Source organism: Hemiscyllium ocellatum, chromosome 22 (assembly GCF_020745735.1).
Source record: "Hemiscyllium ocellatum isolate sHemOce1 chromosome 22, sHemOce1.pat.X.cur, whole genome shotgun sequence".
Classification (NCBI taxonomy): Eukaryota; Metazoa; Chordata; class Chondrichthyes; order Orectolobiformes; family Hemiscylliidae; genus Hemiscyllium; species Hemiscyllium ocellatum.
In genome coordinates this window covers 12,677,828-12,695,033 of record NC_083422.1, presented here as the reverse complement: position 1 = coordinate 12,695,033, position 17,206 = coordinate 12,677,828, and the positions used below count along the sequence as shown (strand labels likewise).

Below are 17,206 nucleotides of genomic sequence, written 5' to 3'. Positions count from 1 at the left end.
TCAACTATCATATTTGTTGAAAACTATCATTTGAAATGTGTAAGTACATTTGAATCATTAGTATAATGAAAGGATTAAAATGCCAGATGTATTTTTTAAATTGAATTCCATCCATTCTCTAATTGTTCATTAATATCTGTCATGTTTTAGTGCTTTCTGACACTCTGCATTGAGAGAATCTTATTGCAATTCCTGTTACTACCAAGTTCTGGGCAGTGTGAGGGGGATGAAATCCACAGTGCAGCACAGCTAGGAAATGTAATTTAGGATTCCGACAAAATGAGTCTAAACCAAGAGTGCTTTTGAGAACGCAAATTAGTATTTATAGTCCAAAAACATCATTTCCTTTTAAGCTTGGAGGTGTACATGTTTATAAGTGCATTCAGCATGAGGTGTCAAGAATATATTCTTGGAAATGTAGTTTGGTTGGAAAGGTGCAGTCTGCACTCACATGAATAAACATTAACAAGCTTTCGGAATGGAAGTATTTACATAGCAGTGAGAGGTTACACTGCTGCTGCCTTACAAATTGAGCGTTCACTTCCATGAGATCTGATGTCACTATGACATAACAAATATGGAAAATACTCTCCTCAGAGTAAAGCTACAATTAAGTTTTTACTATCCAAATTGATTGATTGAGCTGTTAGAAAATAAATGGATGAAAAAAGATGTCAGATAAATAGCTGGGATATGCAGTGGAAGGAACAAAAGGATGTGAGGTATAAGCAGCCAGTCAGCTATAGGTCTAATGAAAAAGTCTGAGTATGCAGAAATTCACTCATTTCAAGTTCACAACCTGTCACAACAATGCTTGACAAGCCTATTAGCCACATGGTATATTTAATTTGATTATTCTTGTTAATAATTATAGGTTAGTAGTCAACTGAAGATTTTATTTATTTTTATCTATTATTTTGGTGACCCTTTTGGCCTGATATAATAGGTTCTGAATTCAACTTCTACTCAAAAGACTCCAGAACAGTACTGAGGGATTACTGTACTGCCAGAGGTGATTTTGTTTCCTTTTCTTCTACAGAATTCTGACAGTGAAGGAGAAGGCAATTCGATCCACACCTATCGTCTCAAGAGCATACCACTGAGACTCATTCTTCCTATCACCCCATCACTCTATCCTTGTAACTCTGCAATTCCAATGGCTAATCCACCTAGCTTACACATCCCTGGACACAATTGGCAAGTTAGCATAGCAATCCATCTGACTTGCACATCTTAGGACTTTGGTAAGAAATCACAAGTCCACACCAACCCTCCGAAGAGTAACTCACCCAAAGCCCACCATTCCCCTGCCCTATTACTTTACATTTACCCCAGACTAATGCAGTTAGTATTGTTGTCTTATTCAGCGGGCATGAATAAACATTGACCAATCCACCTAACCTACACATCACTGAACACGATGGGCAATTTAGGTTGGCCGATTCACCTGATCTGAACCCAGAGGAAACCCACACAGACACGGAGAATGATTAAATTCCACACAGTCAATTGAGGATGAAATTGAACTATGGTCCTCGGCACTGTGAAGCAGTAGTGCTAGCCAAGCCACTGAGCTACCTTGCCTCTGCTGAGATATTCAACTCAGGATTCATCTGCACTCTAAATAGGTATAAAACAAAAGTATATTGAAGAAGAGCAGGGGAATTGTAACCAATCTTTATTTTTAATCAATATTATAAAACCAGATTATTTGATTGCTATCACATTGCTGTCCACGGAAGCTCGATTTGTGCAAATTGGTTGCTGTGTAGGCTATAACCGTAACAATAACTGCAAAGTTTGTGCGAAGATTTGTAGCTCGGGTGCTTGTTGTAGTGGTTCTGTTCGCCGAGCTGGAAGTTTTTGTTGCAAACATTTCGTCCCCTGGCTAGGAGACATCATCAGTGCTCTGGAGCCTCCTGCGAAGCGCTTCTTTGATGTTTCTTCCGGCATTTATAGTGGTCTGTCCTTGCCGCTTCCGGGTGCCAGTTTCAGCTGTCCGCTGTAGTGATTGGTATATTGGGTCCAGGTCGATGTGTCTGTTGATGGAGTTTGTGGATGAATGCCATGCCTCTAGGAATTCCCTGGCTGTTCTCTGTCTGGCTTGCCCTATGATGCCGGAAGAAACATCAAAGAAGCGCTTTGCAGGAGGCTCCAGAGCACTGATGATGTCTCCTAGCCAGGGGACGAAACGTTTGCAACAAAAACTTCCAGCTCGGCGAACAGAACCACTACAACAAGCACCCGAGCTACAAATCTTCGCACAAACTTTGAACACTTACAGGCGAGAGACGCTGAGACAAGCCAGGAAATGGGAATCCTGCGCTAACCGCCTAAGCGCAACATATGAACAACTCCGGTTTCTACACGAATGCCGAAAGAATCAAGTCCTTCCACAATGTGACAGGTACAGACCACCAGTCAATAATCCACAAGCCAGGGAAACAGCCAAGCAGAACGGACTCAGGATGATCCAGGTAATGATCACAGACGCTCACAACCGACTGCACAAATACAAACAAGAAATTGCGCGCCAAAAGTCGTTAATTTCAAAGACCGCTAATCATGAATGGACCCGGACCATAGAATAGGCTGTCACTATAGGACAGAACAGGACAACACATCACAAAAAAAACGGCACTAAAAGAAAAACTGGCCAAACTAACACACAAAAAAGAGGACACTACAACACACACCTGGGTTAAAAACCTCTCCCACAGACAGCTCACAGACATGGAAAGAACTATTCTGACCAAGGGACTCAACTACAACCACAGAGACGCCAAGACAGCAGACTTCCTAGCAGCACTGGAATGCACACTCAGGAACAATGGACTGACTGAAGAGACACAACAAACAGTGAGACAAACGGTCGTACCTATGATGATAAGAAAAAGACAAACACATAACCTCAACACCAAGGAGAGGGAAGCACTGAAAGCACTAAGAAATGATAAGAACATAATCATACTACCAGCAGATAAAGGCAGAATGACTGTCATCCTAGATAAATCAGACTACATCAAAAAAGCACAACACCTACTAGCAGACACCAACACCTACCAAATGAAGGATTCGGATCCCACACCACAACTCACCAATAGAATAAATAACACTCTAAGGAATCTACAAAAAAACGGACAGATAACCAAAGCGGACCTACGAAGAATGAAACCGGAAAGCAACAACACCCCCAGATTCTATGGACTACCCAAAGTACACAAACCAGACATCCCACTCAGACCCATAGTATCACTACCAGGGACACCAGCATACAAACTGGCCAAAGAACTACAACAGAAACTGAAACACCTGGTCAGCGGATCCAAACACTCCATACAATCAACACAGGAATTCTTGGATGCCATCAGGAATACATACATAGACAAAGAAGAAACCATGATCTCATTTGACGTAACGGCACTGTTCACTTCAATTGACAAAACCCTAGCCAGAGAAACAATAGCCAACCTACTGGATATATATAACAGAAAACAGGAGGCCGAACCTATCAACAAAGACGGCATACTTAAACTACTGGACTTATGCCTCACTACACACTTTACATTCAACAATCAGATATACGAACAAATCAACGGAACACCCATGGGATCACCAATCTCGGGACTCATAGCAGAGGCAGTTATGCAAAGGTTAGAACAAACAGCCCTACCACAAATTCAACCCAAACTCTGGGTCAGATATGTCGATGACACTTTTGTAATCATCAAAAACACGGAAATAGAAAAAACACACCGGATCATCAACGCCACACTCACAGGCATCCGATTCACGAGAGAAGTAGAAAAGGATAGCCAACTCCCATTCCTAGACGTGATAGTACAGAGAACACCGAACGGAGAATTCACCACAAGGGTACACAGGAAAACAACATACACAGACCAAGTCCTAAACTATGAAAGTAACCACCCCAACACACACAAACGAAGCTGCATCAGGACACTATTCAAAAGAGCTACAACACACTGCAGTACACCAGAACTGCGAAAAGAGGAAGAGGAACACCTATACAAGGTATTCGCCAAAAACGGATACCCGCGCAACTTTATCAACAGATGCCTAAGAGATAGACCACGGAACGAGGACATGCCACAACCAAAAGGACTAGCCACACTACCATACATCAGGAGCATTTCAGAACTGACAGCCAGACTACTGCGACCCCTAGGACTCATAACGGCACACAAACCAACAGCCACGCTCAGACAACAACTTACTAGAACAAAGGAACCAATACCCAACATGAGCAAAACTAATGTAGTTTATAAAATACCATGCAAGGACTGCACAAAACACTATATAGGACAAACAGGAAGACAGCTAACAATCCGCATACATGAACACCAACTAGCCACGAAATGACACGACCAGCTATCCCTAGTAGCCACACACTCAGACAACAAGCAACATGAATTCGACTGGGAAAACACTACTATCATAGGGCAAGCCAGACAGAGAACAGCCAGGGAATTCCTAGAGGCATGGCATTCATCCACAAACTCCATCAACAGACACATCGACCTGGACCCAATATACCAATCACTACAGCGGACAGCTGAAACTGACACCCGGAAGCGGCAAGGACAGACCACTATAAATGCCGGAAGAAACATCAAAGAAGCGCTTCGCAGGAGGCTCCAGAGCACTGATGATGTCTCCTAGCCAGGGGACGAAACGTTTGCAACAAAAACTTCCAGCTCAGCGAACAGAACCACTACAACAATAACTGCACTTCAGAGTTACTAAATTGACCATAAAATGCAATGGGACATCCTGTAACTGTGAAAGGCACTATAGAAATACAAATCTTTTGTTTTAAAGTTCATTTGCCATCTGAATGTGTATATACATACAATGTAATCACACATTAAAATACAACTTCAATTGCCGCAGTTTGTAAATGTATTTAGTACCTGTAATCTTCCTGTGTAAAACGTGGAATGACTGATGGCTGCAGAACTGTAATTTCCACTATTGTTGTATTAAACTTCATTGGCTCTCCATCATCATATGCAACAATTGCCAGCTGAATAAAACAACAGAGAAAAAGAAGTTCAGAAACACTTAACAATTTTATTGAGCTTCATCAACAAAACAGCAGCGATAGTGAAAAATAAACAAAACTTGTGTAATCCATTTCACGTTTATTAGTCTCAGTACCTTGAAAATTGTACTTGGTTCCTCATTGAGATTCACTCGGGTAAGTACCCGTCCTGTCTCTTCCTCCACTTCAAATATGCTTGCACTGTAGGGAAATTCTGTCATATCCACTTTATATCTGACTCTGCTTGCTGGACTCCCCTGTGTTAGGATTAATGTAGAAAAAAGTAGTGTAAAATAATTAATCCAAAATGTTATTAAAACTCATATCGTGCTTAGTTCAACAAGTTAAAACTATCTAAGACAAATAAATTGCTCATAACAGTGGTAAATTTCTTCATGAACTGACCATTTATGCCATTTATGGGACCCTGCAGCAGAAAGACTGATTGCTGTGTTTACCCAGGTAATGTAGACTGCCTGTCAGAAAAAAAAGTGATTGGTAAAGTGCTATGGAATGCCCTAAGGATATATTAAGAAAACCTATAAATCTAAGCTCCTTCTATCTATGTACCTTATAGCAGTGAACATTCAGAATTAGAACTTATCAAACCTATACGCAATGCATTTCATTAGGTTACGCTGTCAGATCATCTCATGTGATGTCTGTGCATGTCAGTTAAGAATGAAAATATCAAATTCAAATTAAAAAATGTAAATAATGTGGAAGAGATCTTCAGTCACCAGCCTGGGAAATATTCAGAGAATTTCAAGCAAATTTAACCTTCATCTAGGTCAGTCAACAGATTAGAAAAACTTAATGGCTACATTTTTCTATCTCACGTATGTAACTATATGCAACCCTAAGATGGAACAGTATTATTGAAAATCTTACTATCCAGCACCTGTTTTGAATACAAATTGGTGTCAAAATCAATGATACCATAATTTAGTCCCAGAAGTGTGTAACACCTGTTCCAATTTAATTATTTGACTCTGCTGCTTTTAACAAATAGTTGTTTCTACTCTACAAACAACATGGGGCTAATTTGAACCCTCCAGATCTGATGGGAATTGAGCAGGCAGGAAGTTAAAAAATTAAAGAATTTTAAATGCAATCCATCTCAATTCCATCTACTTCCAGTTCTGAGAGAGATGGGAAGAGGAGGCAAGCACCAATCTACTTTTAGGAGGAATTGTTTTAATAATGCTGCATGTCTGAGAGATTTATTCTTTTGCAGCTATAGCTCTGGCCAGCTGAGCTCTCCAGCTCTCAAGAAAGGCAGCAGCTCAAGAAAGGTGAGGACTACTGGATGTAGCAGGTAAATGATGCTATAGCTGTGGGCTGGGAGAAGGAGCCGTCATCTAACAAACTCCTCCCTCGGACTGTCTAGCTTGCTGTCTGATGGGCACATGATGGCACCTATGGCATGTAAAGGACTGGAGAAAAAGAGCTGGCAGAGGTAAAACCTCCAATGGTTGTAATGGGGATCTGTGCATTGTGGTGGGTCAGTGAAAAACAGAATTAGCAGGATATGATTTGAACCTAACCAAAGTCACCCTGGCTAAAGAAATTATATCCAGGAGGAATAAGGTGCATTTAACAGAAAGAATAGCAAGAGGGCAATGGGACTAACATGGGAAGATGGCATTTGGAGCGACAGCATGCGAGGCCTAGATGAGATGATGTAATCAATTAAGGCAGCAACCCATTATTTGTGGCAACATATTATTTTAAAACAATTGAGCTAAAAATGAAGTTGTTGAATGAAAATATTTTAGAAATGCTGTCAGGTGAATTATAAGATAACATCACACTGATCCATAGACAAAGAACATAATAATAATTCATATGTACCTACTCAGTCTGATACCAGTGGATCTGCAACCACACAAATCTGGGCTTAAGGAAGATATAAATAAAATGGTCAATAGTCAGTTGACCAATCTAGAGCACGCATGATGATGTGGGGACCCAGAGGGATGGGTAGGAGTATCTATGTTGGAGATGAGATGTTGGGCATTCTGTCCAAAATTAAGCTGGGGGTCTGATGGAAGGACCTGATGCAGGAATCCCACTCTCAACTGTGTGAATATCAATTATGTTCATTAGCAAATGACAGGATACCAATTATTCCGGAGGCCACCACAACTCAACTGTGGTCAAGGAACTAAGTGGAAATGGTGGGGTGCCTCTTATGATGCAGAGGTAGTATCCCCTGGACCGAGAGACCCTAGTTCAATTCACAGAGGTGCTCCAGAGTTGTGTAATAACATCTCTGACCAGGTTGATTAGAAAAATAGATTAGATTTAAAAAAAAGGAATGGCAGGGCACTCACTCAAAGATTGCACAGCAAAGCTCATCAGGTTCACCTGCTGTCTCACAGGAGGCGGAGCTGGTCTTTGTTATCAGGAACTGAGTGCATGATTAGGAAGGCTGGCATGGGGAAGGACTGGAGGCCCACTGAAACCATTCCCCTGCCTTTAGCTCCAAGCCCATTTGATCCCTTCTCTAGTAACCTCCCTTCCTGTGGCCCCTGTCCTGCACCATTTGCCCATGTCCAGGGATTCAGCAGAGATTCTTGGACTAAGTCTTGGAATATTAACAGCAACAGCCACTGTTCCAGTCTCTGATTGGACAACAGCAATTGGAGGAGGTAGGAATTCATCCCACAGTGTTTGTGAGCCAGTGGGTAATGTGCTGCTGGGCAGATATTTGCAGGGGACTTGTCTATAGTGAAGGTTGTCTCAATGTAGTACTCCCAAACAGTTTTGTGTGTGTCATGTGTGTGTGTGTGTGTAGGTGGAGTGAGGGAGGGGGTGTGGGGGTGTGGGGGTGTGTGGGTGTGTGGGTGGTCATTGCAGGAAACCAGTTCCTGCCAGCATTCCTACAAAACCTGAATTCTAAATGACTACTTTGTTACCGAACAGATTGAAGAAAACACTTCCTGAATACCAATGATAGATGCTGAATTATAATAGGCAGGTTTTTAGGTATGTTTAGCTTTTGAACAATGATCAGCCCATCAGATGTAAACTTGTCTTTTACAACTAAAGGGAAAATAGTTCCCAGTTAGGCTTTCAATATTCCATGGCGATAAACAAATAAAAGCTGAACACTTGACAGAATTTGTATTTATATTTCTATGTGTTTTCTGCACTTGGCCAGCTCTATGTAGCCTCTTACAGAATTCATTCTTTGACGAACAGATAACTTGAAGTTCAATATTTGAGGAAGCAATAAAGATGCTAAATTGACTGCAAATGTTTTCTAGTTGCAATAACTGCAGACATGTTTTGGGAGCAATGGGAAAATACAAAAAAGAGGCTGCATCTGTGGGCAGGAAGGCAGACAAGGGGCATCTGTAAAGAGGATGCTATGCCTTCCAACTGTTCATATGCCATTACTGCAATTTTATGAACAGTGGAACTCACTGTCTAACTGAGGCCTAATTTGCAAAAGCAGTTAATGCCCGTTTTAAAGATTTATGCTGTCACCATTCTGACTTAGGCAATGTGAGAAGCTTCTGCACAAAGTTTAGGCCTGATCTTGCAGACTGCAGACAAAAGTGAGAGTAGTTGGGAATTTTAATCTTTCCAGGTCTATGTTGCCAATTTAAGCCTCCTCCCCCATTCACGAACTTCCCTCTTGAATCATACCCACCCTCCCCCCAACCTTATCCTGTCAATATGACCCCACAATCCCCTAGCTGGTATCAGGATGACAGGCTCATTGAGATTTTGGTCTTGTTTTGGCAGGAACAGGTCCTTTGTTGAATGCCTCCTCAGTGTAATTTAGACAGTATCAGTCATCACCATTCCCAGTGGCACTACAGCTGCTGGCATCAGATTGACTGAGATTATGATGAGCCGGAGTCTGCTCCTAAAGAGGGGCAGAAAGCTCAATCTTGAGCAATCAAAGCTCCATTGGCCAAGAAATAGCAGTAGAACATGTCAGCCAAGCAGATGTGGGCTCATCCCCATCATTTACATTAGGGTACTAATCTATCATTTCATAATTCAAAAGCCACTCTACTGAAATAAGATGGTATTATTCATCAATTTATTTTTATTTGCTGTAAGAATAATAGGGTCGTAATAGCAATGGATTTTAACTTTCCAAATATAGACTGAGACTGCCATAGTATTAAGGGCTTAGATGGGGAGGAATTTGTTAAGAGTGTTCAAGATAACTTTCTCAATCAATATGAGGTGGCCCTACCAGAGAAGGGACAAAACTTAACCTCCTCTTAGGAAATAAGACAGTGCAAGTGACTGAGGCATTAATTTGAGACCAGTGACTATAATTCTATTAGTTTTAAAATAGTTATGGAAAAAGATAGACCTCATCTACAAGTTTAGGTTCTAATTTGGAGCAAGACCAATTTTGATGGCATTAGACGGGAATTTTTAGAAGTTGGTTGGGGAAGGCTGTTCACAAGTAAAGGGATGTCTGGAAAGTGGGAGGCTTCCAAAAGCAAGATAATGAGACCTCAGGGACATCATGTTCCTGTTAGCATGAACAACAAGGCTGGCAAGGATAAAGAACACTGGTTGACTAGAGATATTGTTGCACTGGTCATAAAAAAGAATGAGGCATGTGTCAGGTATAGACAGTTGGGATCAAATGAACCCCTTGATGAGTTTAGGGAGTGTACGAGCACACTTAAGAGCGAAATCAGGAAGGAAGTTAAAGGGACATGAGATAGCTTTGGCAAATAGAGTTAAGGGCTAAAAAGTAATTAGGGAGAGACAAGAGCATCTTAATGTAAACAAGTTAATCTACGTGTGGAATCACAGGAGCTGGGTGAGGTCCTAAACAAATATTTTGTGTCAGTATTCACCATGGAAAAAGAAATGGAAGCTAGGGATCTTGGGGAAATAAACATTGATACCTTGAAAAAAGTCCACATTACAGAAGGAGAGATGTTGGACTTCTTAAAAAGCATAAAAATAGATTGCGATCATGAATTTGATCAAGTGTGTCCAAGGACATTGTAGAAAGCTAGGGAAGAATTGTGGAATCCCTAGCAGAGATATTTGTATCATCAACAGTCACAGGTGAGGTGCTGGAAGGCTGAAGGGTGGATAATATTGTGCCATTATTTAAGAAAAGCTGCAAGGAAAAGGGAAATACAGAGGATGGTATGTTTGTGGAATGTGCTGCCAAAGGATGTGCTAGAGGCTGGTATGATTCCAAAACTTAAAAGACATTTGGATAAGTACATGATAGGAAAGGTTTGGAGGGATATGGGTCAAACAGAGGAAAATGGGACTAGTTCAGTTTAGGAAACCTGATGGGCATGTAAAAGTTGGGCTGAAGGGCCTGTTTCCATACTTATGACTCTATGACCACATTAATTCTGTAACATAGGATTATAAAAAGGATTTTGTGTTTTATTCAATGTGGAAACGATATGAAAGGAAAGCAGGTAAGTGGAATTAAGATGTTGAACACTTCCGAGGGAATTGAATGGTAGAGTTGACAGAATGGGCTGATTAATTTAATTTTGTTCTCTACGTTCCTATGGTCTCTATATGCAACAAAGAACATGGTAAGCTTGCAGGTCTAGCATGCTACAGTATTAGAAAGACATATATTATGTTGGTCTTCATTGCAAAGGAATCAGAGAATAAAAATAAATATATCTTGTTACATTTGTGCTTTAGTGAGATCACACCTGAGATATGCATACAGTTTGCTCTCCATATTTAAGCATGGTTATACTTGCCTTTTAGAAAATGTAGTGAAAGTTCACCAGAGTAACTGCAGGCAAAAGCGAGAATAGTTGGGAGTTTTAACCTTTCCAGGCCTATATTGCCAATTTAAGCCTCCTTCCCCATTCAGGAATTTCCCTCCTGAATCATACGCACCCTCCCCCCAACCTTATCCTGTCCATATGACCCCACAATCCCCTAGCTGGTATCAGGATGACAGGCTCATTGAGATTTTGGTCTTTTTGGCAGGACCAGATCCTTTGCTGAATGCCTCCTCTGTAATTTGGACAGTACCAGTCACCACCATTCCCAGTGGCACTAAAGCTGTTGGTATCAGATTGACTGAGAGTATGATGAGCCGGAGTCTGCTCCTAAAGAGTAAGTTCACCAGGGTAATAAGAGGCATCTCAAATTAAATCAACGAAACTGTCTAAATACAAGTTCAGCAAAACACTCGTCATATTACCAATATTTCACCACAAGGGGGAATGTAGGTTATCTCCCTGTAAAACTGACTTGCTTTTAATTATCCTGTTTCCTTGCTAAGTAATTCGCTCATGCTTGTCACTAGATATAATAACAAACTAGATGTTCCTTTAAAAAAATTTGTCATTCCATTCCTGGTCTAGTGGGGGAAAATGGAACCCCAAGTCACGTAATACAAACATTTTAATGCTATATGATAAATATCTCAGAAATCAATTAACTTTGATTGATATTACGTTATTATTGAAGAACAACTTTATAGCTTCTCAAGTGATAAGTAATTAACTATTGCGTATGGAAATTTCACTGACAGCAAGTTGGGGGTGACAGATCTCCTCATTATTTCAATAGAATAAGCTCCATCCAATGGTCTAATAGCAGGCATATTGCTGTTCAGCGATAAGTACGTATTTTTTTCCAACTAATGTAGTGTAAAATGAGCTTGAGATCACAGTGGGCACAGGAAATCTGAAACTGGGAGAACAGGACAATGAATGGTGGTCCAAAACATTTGTCATATGTTACTTTAGAAACCATGGATTTCCAATGGTTAATGCTGATCTAACAGTAGTGAAAGATGTATTGACAGTTTCAGCAAAAATGGATCAAATGACACATTAAACCACTTATGCAGTCTTCTGGGAATTCTGCCAATCTTCCAATGTTACCTCAGGAGATCAGAAGCACTTGCATAAAAATTACAGAGGTATTTCTGGCTGTTCATGAATTAAAATACTAATTCATTTGAAAATTAACTAACTTGCTCTGTGAAAGAGGTGGTTAATTTTACCACCCTTTAATGAACCGGATAATTTGAAGTTCACACAGTGGCATAAACTAATCTTCAATGCTTTATGGCATTGGAATCACAAAGAGATAATCGTGACACTCCTACAATTTGGATATGTAGAGATGTTGAACAGGGAACTCAGTGGTGTGTTGAATTGGCAGGCAACTGGAAGCTGTTCCACAAAGGGGAGAAAAGATCCATCCCATTCTCCCAGTTTCTCTGTCGCCATCATTTGTTCTGATGATGCCAACTTTTGCCTTAGAAATGTTCCCCTTTTTTCCTCAAACTGAGGGCTCACTCCCCCTGTGATTGACAGGGTCCTCGGCCATGTCTGACCCTTCTCACACTTCTGGCCTCGCCCCTTCTCTTCTCTCCTGCAACAGCAAAAGGGTCCCTTTGGTCATTACTCACCAACTCATCAGTCTTCGCAACCAAATGATTATAAACCACCATATCTGGGACCTCCAGCAGGATGCCATCACATACAAACATTCCCCTCCACTCCCCCTCCCTTCTCAGCCTTTCACAGGACCATTCCCTTGAGGATACATTGTTTGACTCCTCTTCACACTCTCACAACATTTTCCCATGCAATTTCTGAAGCTTTTACAGCTGCCCATTTACTTCCCCCTTCCTCACTATCCAGGGCCCCAGACATTCTTTCCAGGCGAAGCAGTGATTTACCTGTACTTCACTCAATCTAATCTATTGCATTCACTGCTCATGATGTGGTTTAAACTGAGGATATGGAATGCAGACTGGGCGGCTGCTTTGCAGATCACCAATCTCTTTCCACAAAATGACACTCACCTTCCAATTGCCTGCCACTTCAATACACCACTGTATTCTCTGTCCAACATCTCTGTCTCAGGCTTGCTGCAGTGCTCCCAGCGAAGCTCAGCGCAAGCTGTAAGAACAGCATCTCATTTTACACTTGGTGTCCTTGCACCCTTCAGGACTCGATATCAAGTTCACTAATTTCAGAGCCTGAACACCTTCTTCCATGTCCTTTATCTACTCCTGCACCCCAGTTCTTGTCATCAAATGGGTTGGTTTCAGCTCAGCTAACCTATTGTTGATTACTTACGGTCACCATTAGCTGCTTTTCATTTTCCCTGACTTACCATTATCCATTCCTTTGTCTGTCTAACTGCTGTCTTTCTCTCCCTCTGGGCTCCATCTCTACCTGTCGCTTATTCCCTTACCCTCACTCCTTGTCTTCAGCAATGTCTTTGTAATCATCACTCATTCTGATGAAGGGACACTGGACTTAAGGGCTACGGGGAGAATGCTGGTAAGTGGAGTTGAAATGCCCCTCAGCCATGATTGAATGGCGTAGTGGACTCGATGGGCTGAATGGCCTTACTTCCAATCCTATGTCTTATGGTCTTATGGTCTTATGGACTTGAAAAGTTGACTCCACTTTCTCTCCACAGATGTGAGACTTGTTGAGTTTCTCTTGCAGCTTCTGGTTTCTTTTCTTTCAGGTTTCCAGCATTCATTGTTCTTTATTTTATTTTAATGATAAGCTCTACAGTCCTACCACAGCCAGCCCTGAATGGTGGTGGATAATCAAAAATACTAAAAGGAACTGGAGGCTTTGCAAGTATTTCCATCCTGAATACAAAAGGCAAGGCTGAAGTAAATGTAATGGCCTTCAGCCAAAACTGACAAGTGAAGGATCCATCTTGGTGTTCTCTGGATGACCCACCGTCACAGATATCAGTCTTCAGCCAAATCAATTTACTCTACATGATATTAAGAAACAGTTGATGGTACTGGATGATGCAAAGGCCATGGGCCCTGACAACACTGTGATAAAGTAGTGAAGACATGTGTTATCGACCTACCTGACCTCATTAAAGCTTTGACTAAAATAGAGATCAAAGAATTGCAGTCCAGAAATTAGGTGAGAGGTAATGCCTTTGATATCAAAGCTGCAAATAGCTGAATGTGACATCAAGGAAGTCTGGCAAAACTGGATTCCATTGGAAAATTATGCTGGTTGGAGTCATACCCAGCATAAAGTAACATGGTTGTGGTTGTTGGAGGACACGCAGCTTAGCACCGGGACATCTCTACAGGAGTTCCTCACAGTGATGTCCTAGGCCCAACCATCTTCAGCTGCTTCAACATGATTATACAGTCAGAAGTGAGGAAGTTCACTGATGTTGCACAATGTTCACTAACATTCTCTAATCCTAAAATACTGACAGAGCCTTGCCCAGATGCAGTAAGGCCTTGACAACAGTACTAAGACCTGAAACCCACTGCTGTCTTTGAGTGAGCCTGGTCTTCTCTCTTAAGTGGACATAAAATTTATATTTCCAATTGAGGTTTCTTAGAAGTCTTACAGCAAAACTTCAGTCTACAAGAATTCATTTCTAGAAAATATCTATCCAATTCTCATTCCATGGCCATACATGCTTTCCAATGTTTGTTATCTATTTGGAAACTGTAAATCAAAACTAGGCTAAATGAACTGCTCAATCCGACAATTATCTCAGGAGCAGCTTGCTATTATACTGCTGGTAAACCCTCTTCACAGACAACAACAGGTCTGCTCATTGTTTCCACTATTTTTGAATATACAAAGCATTTTTTCAAATTACTTGGTACAAATTAAAGTGAGAATTTGAGAACATTGGTTTCTATGCTGTTGAAATAATGTGTGTGTCACTGACTGGAATAAAACACAAACTGAACAGTAGGCTTCCTTCAAATAAGAAACAGTTCAGGGACTATCAAGATATAGTCACTCAACTGGGAAAGGGAGGACAAACAAATCCAGAGAATCCTGGATGACAAATGAGGTGGAGATTAACATTAGAACGGAAAAATGTGCTTATGACAGGTGTAAAGCAGAAAGTACAATTGAGACAGCTTGCAGCGAGTTCAAAAAGCAAGTAAGGGAAGTAAGGAGAAATTTGGAGCAAAGAGTTACTAATGTAAAAGGGAGACATGAATATATGTGCACATATAAAAATATATAGAGGAGTAGGGTCAATGAGAGACCAAAAATGAGATTTACACATGGAAGCTGAAAGACATGGCTAAGGTTTTAAATTAATACTTTGCATAATCTTTACAAAAGATTAGGATGCTGCCCAGGCCAAAGTTACAGAGGAGGAAGTACTGTCACTGGAAGGGGTCAAAATTAATGAGGAAGAAGTCTTGGCAGACTGTTCGTATTTAAGTTGACAATGCCTTTTGAGCTGATAAGATACATCTGAGTATTTTTAAGGAAGTAATGGTAGAAATTGCACTGGCACTGGCCACAATCCTTCATTCTTCCATGGACTCCGAGGAGGTGCCTGAAGGCTGGAAAATTGCACACATTATATTCTTTGTTGAACAAAGCTGTAAAGATAAGCCCGGCAATTGCAGGCTGAACTTTGGGGTGGGGAACATTCTAGAAACAATTATTCGCGATAGAATTAGTAACTACATTGAAAAAAGTGGGTTGATAAGGAGGAGTTAGCATGGATTTCTAAAGAGGAATCATATTTAACAAACTTGTTGGGAGTTTTTTTTTGAAGAGGTATCAGAAAGCTCAAAGGCTGTTGATGTGGTATACATGGATTTCCAGACAGCATTGATATGGTGCCACACAACAGACCTGTGAGGAAAGTTATAGGTCATGGTACAGAAGGGTCAGTGGCAAAGCAAACACAAAATTGGTTGAGTGATAGGAAACTGAAAGTAATGGTTAATGGATATTTTTCAGGCTGGAGTGTGGTTGCAATTAAGTTTCTCAGGGTCGGTACTGAAACCCTTGTTTTTCCTGATATATACAGTATTAATGATCTTGATCTTGGTGTACAGGGGACACTTTCAAAGCTCATGGATGACACTAAATATGGAAGAATTGTAAACCATGAGGAGGACAGTGACAGTTTCTGGTCCACATTATTGTGTCGAATGCCAGGAGTTGGGCAATAGGTTAGTGGAGTGGGCAGATGGGTGGCAGATGAGGTGCAATACAGTCAAATGTGAGATGATGATTGGAAGAACACTGAAAGACAATAGTAACTATGGGGCACAATTCTAAAAGGAGTGCAGGAGCAAAGGGATGAGGGTACATATGTGTACAGATGATAGAAGGCGGCAGGACATGTGAAGAACAGTTAATAAACCATACTGTGTCCTCGGCTAAATTACTCGGGGTATAGAATACAAGAGAAAGGAGGTAATATTGAATTTGGATTCATAGAGCTGTAAAATATGGAAACAGTTCAACTCATCCATGCTGACCAGATACCCTAAATTAATCTAGTTCAATTTGCCAGCATTTTGCCCGTATTCCTCTGAACTCTTCCTGTTCATGTACCCATGAACTTTTAAATGCTGCCATTGCACTAGCTTCCACCACTTCCTCTGGCAGGTCATTCTGTGCACGCACCCCTCTCTGCATTAAAAAGTTGACCCTTCAGTCCCTTTTAAATTTTTCCCTCTCACCTTGCACCTATGCCCTCTAGTTTTGAACTTCCTACCCCAGGGAAAGGATCTTAACTATCCATGACCCTTATGATTTTATAAACCTGTATAAGATCACTGCTCAGCTTTCAATACTCTAGGAAAAACAGCCTCAGCCTACTCAGCCTCTCCTTATAGCTCAAACCCGCCAACCCTGGCAACATCGTTGGAAATCTTTTCTGAACCCTTTCAACAACATCTCTCTGATAGGAAGGAGTCCAGAATTGCACACAATATTCCAAAGCAATGTCCTTAACGGCCACAATATGATCTCCCAATTCCTATACTCAATGCACTGACCAATAATTGTATAAGACAGTTGTTCAACTTCTGCTGGAATATTCCACACCGTTGTGGGTGCCACATTAATTGAAAGGTGTGAATGCATTGGAGAAAGTGCAGAAGCTATTTACAAGGATGGCTCCAGGAATGAGACATTTCAATTTGGGGTATATTGAAGAATTTTCACTGTACTCTGTGGAGAGAAGATGACTGAGAGAGTGGACTGGATAGAGTAGTTAGGTAAAAGCTGTACACGCTTATAAAAGAGTGAGGATTAGGGGGCACAGGTTAAAAGTAACACGGAAAAGTAGATGTGTAATATGGGAATAAGCTTTTCTTTCAGCAAGTGGTTAGAGTCTGGTAGGCACTGCCTGGAAATATGGTGGAGGCAG

At 41.0% G+C, this 17,206-nt stretch overlaps 1 protein-coding gene across 1 annotated transcript in view; it reads right to left on the bottom strand.

The window, feature by feature from the left end:
- pcdh15b (protocadherin-related 15b) overlaps positions 1-17,206 on the bottom strand; it is a 642,771-nt gene that overhangs the window by 163,591 nt on the left and 461,974 nt on the right. The window contains exons 22-23 of the mRNA XM_060841768.1: positions 5,182-5,322; positions 4,935-5,047 (exon numbers count right to left, since the gene is read on the bottom strand). Coding sequence (XP_060697751.1) covers positions 4,935-5,047; positions 5,182-5,322 — 254 coding nt within the window. The remainder of the gene's footprint in view (positions 1-4,934; positions 5,048-5,181; positions 5,323-17,206) is intronic.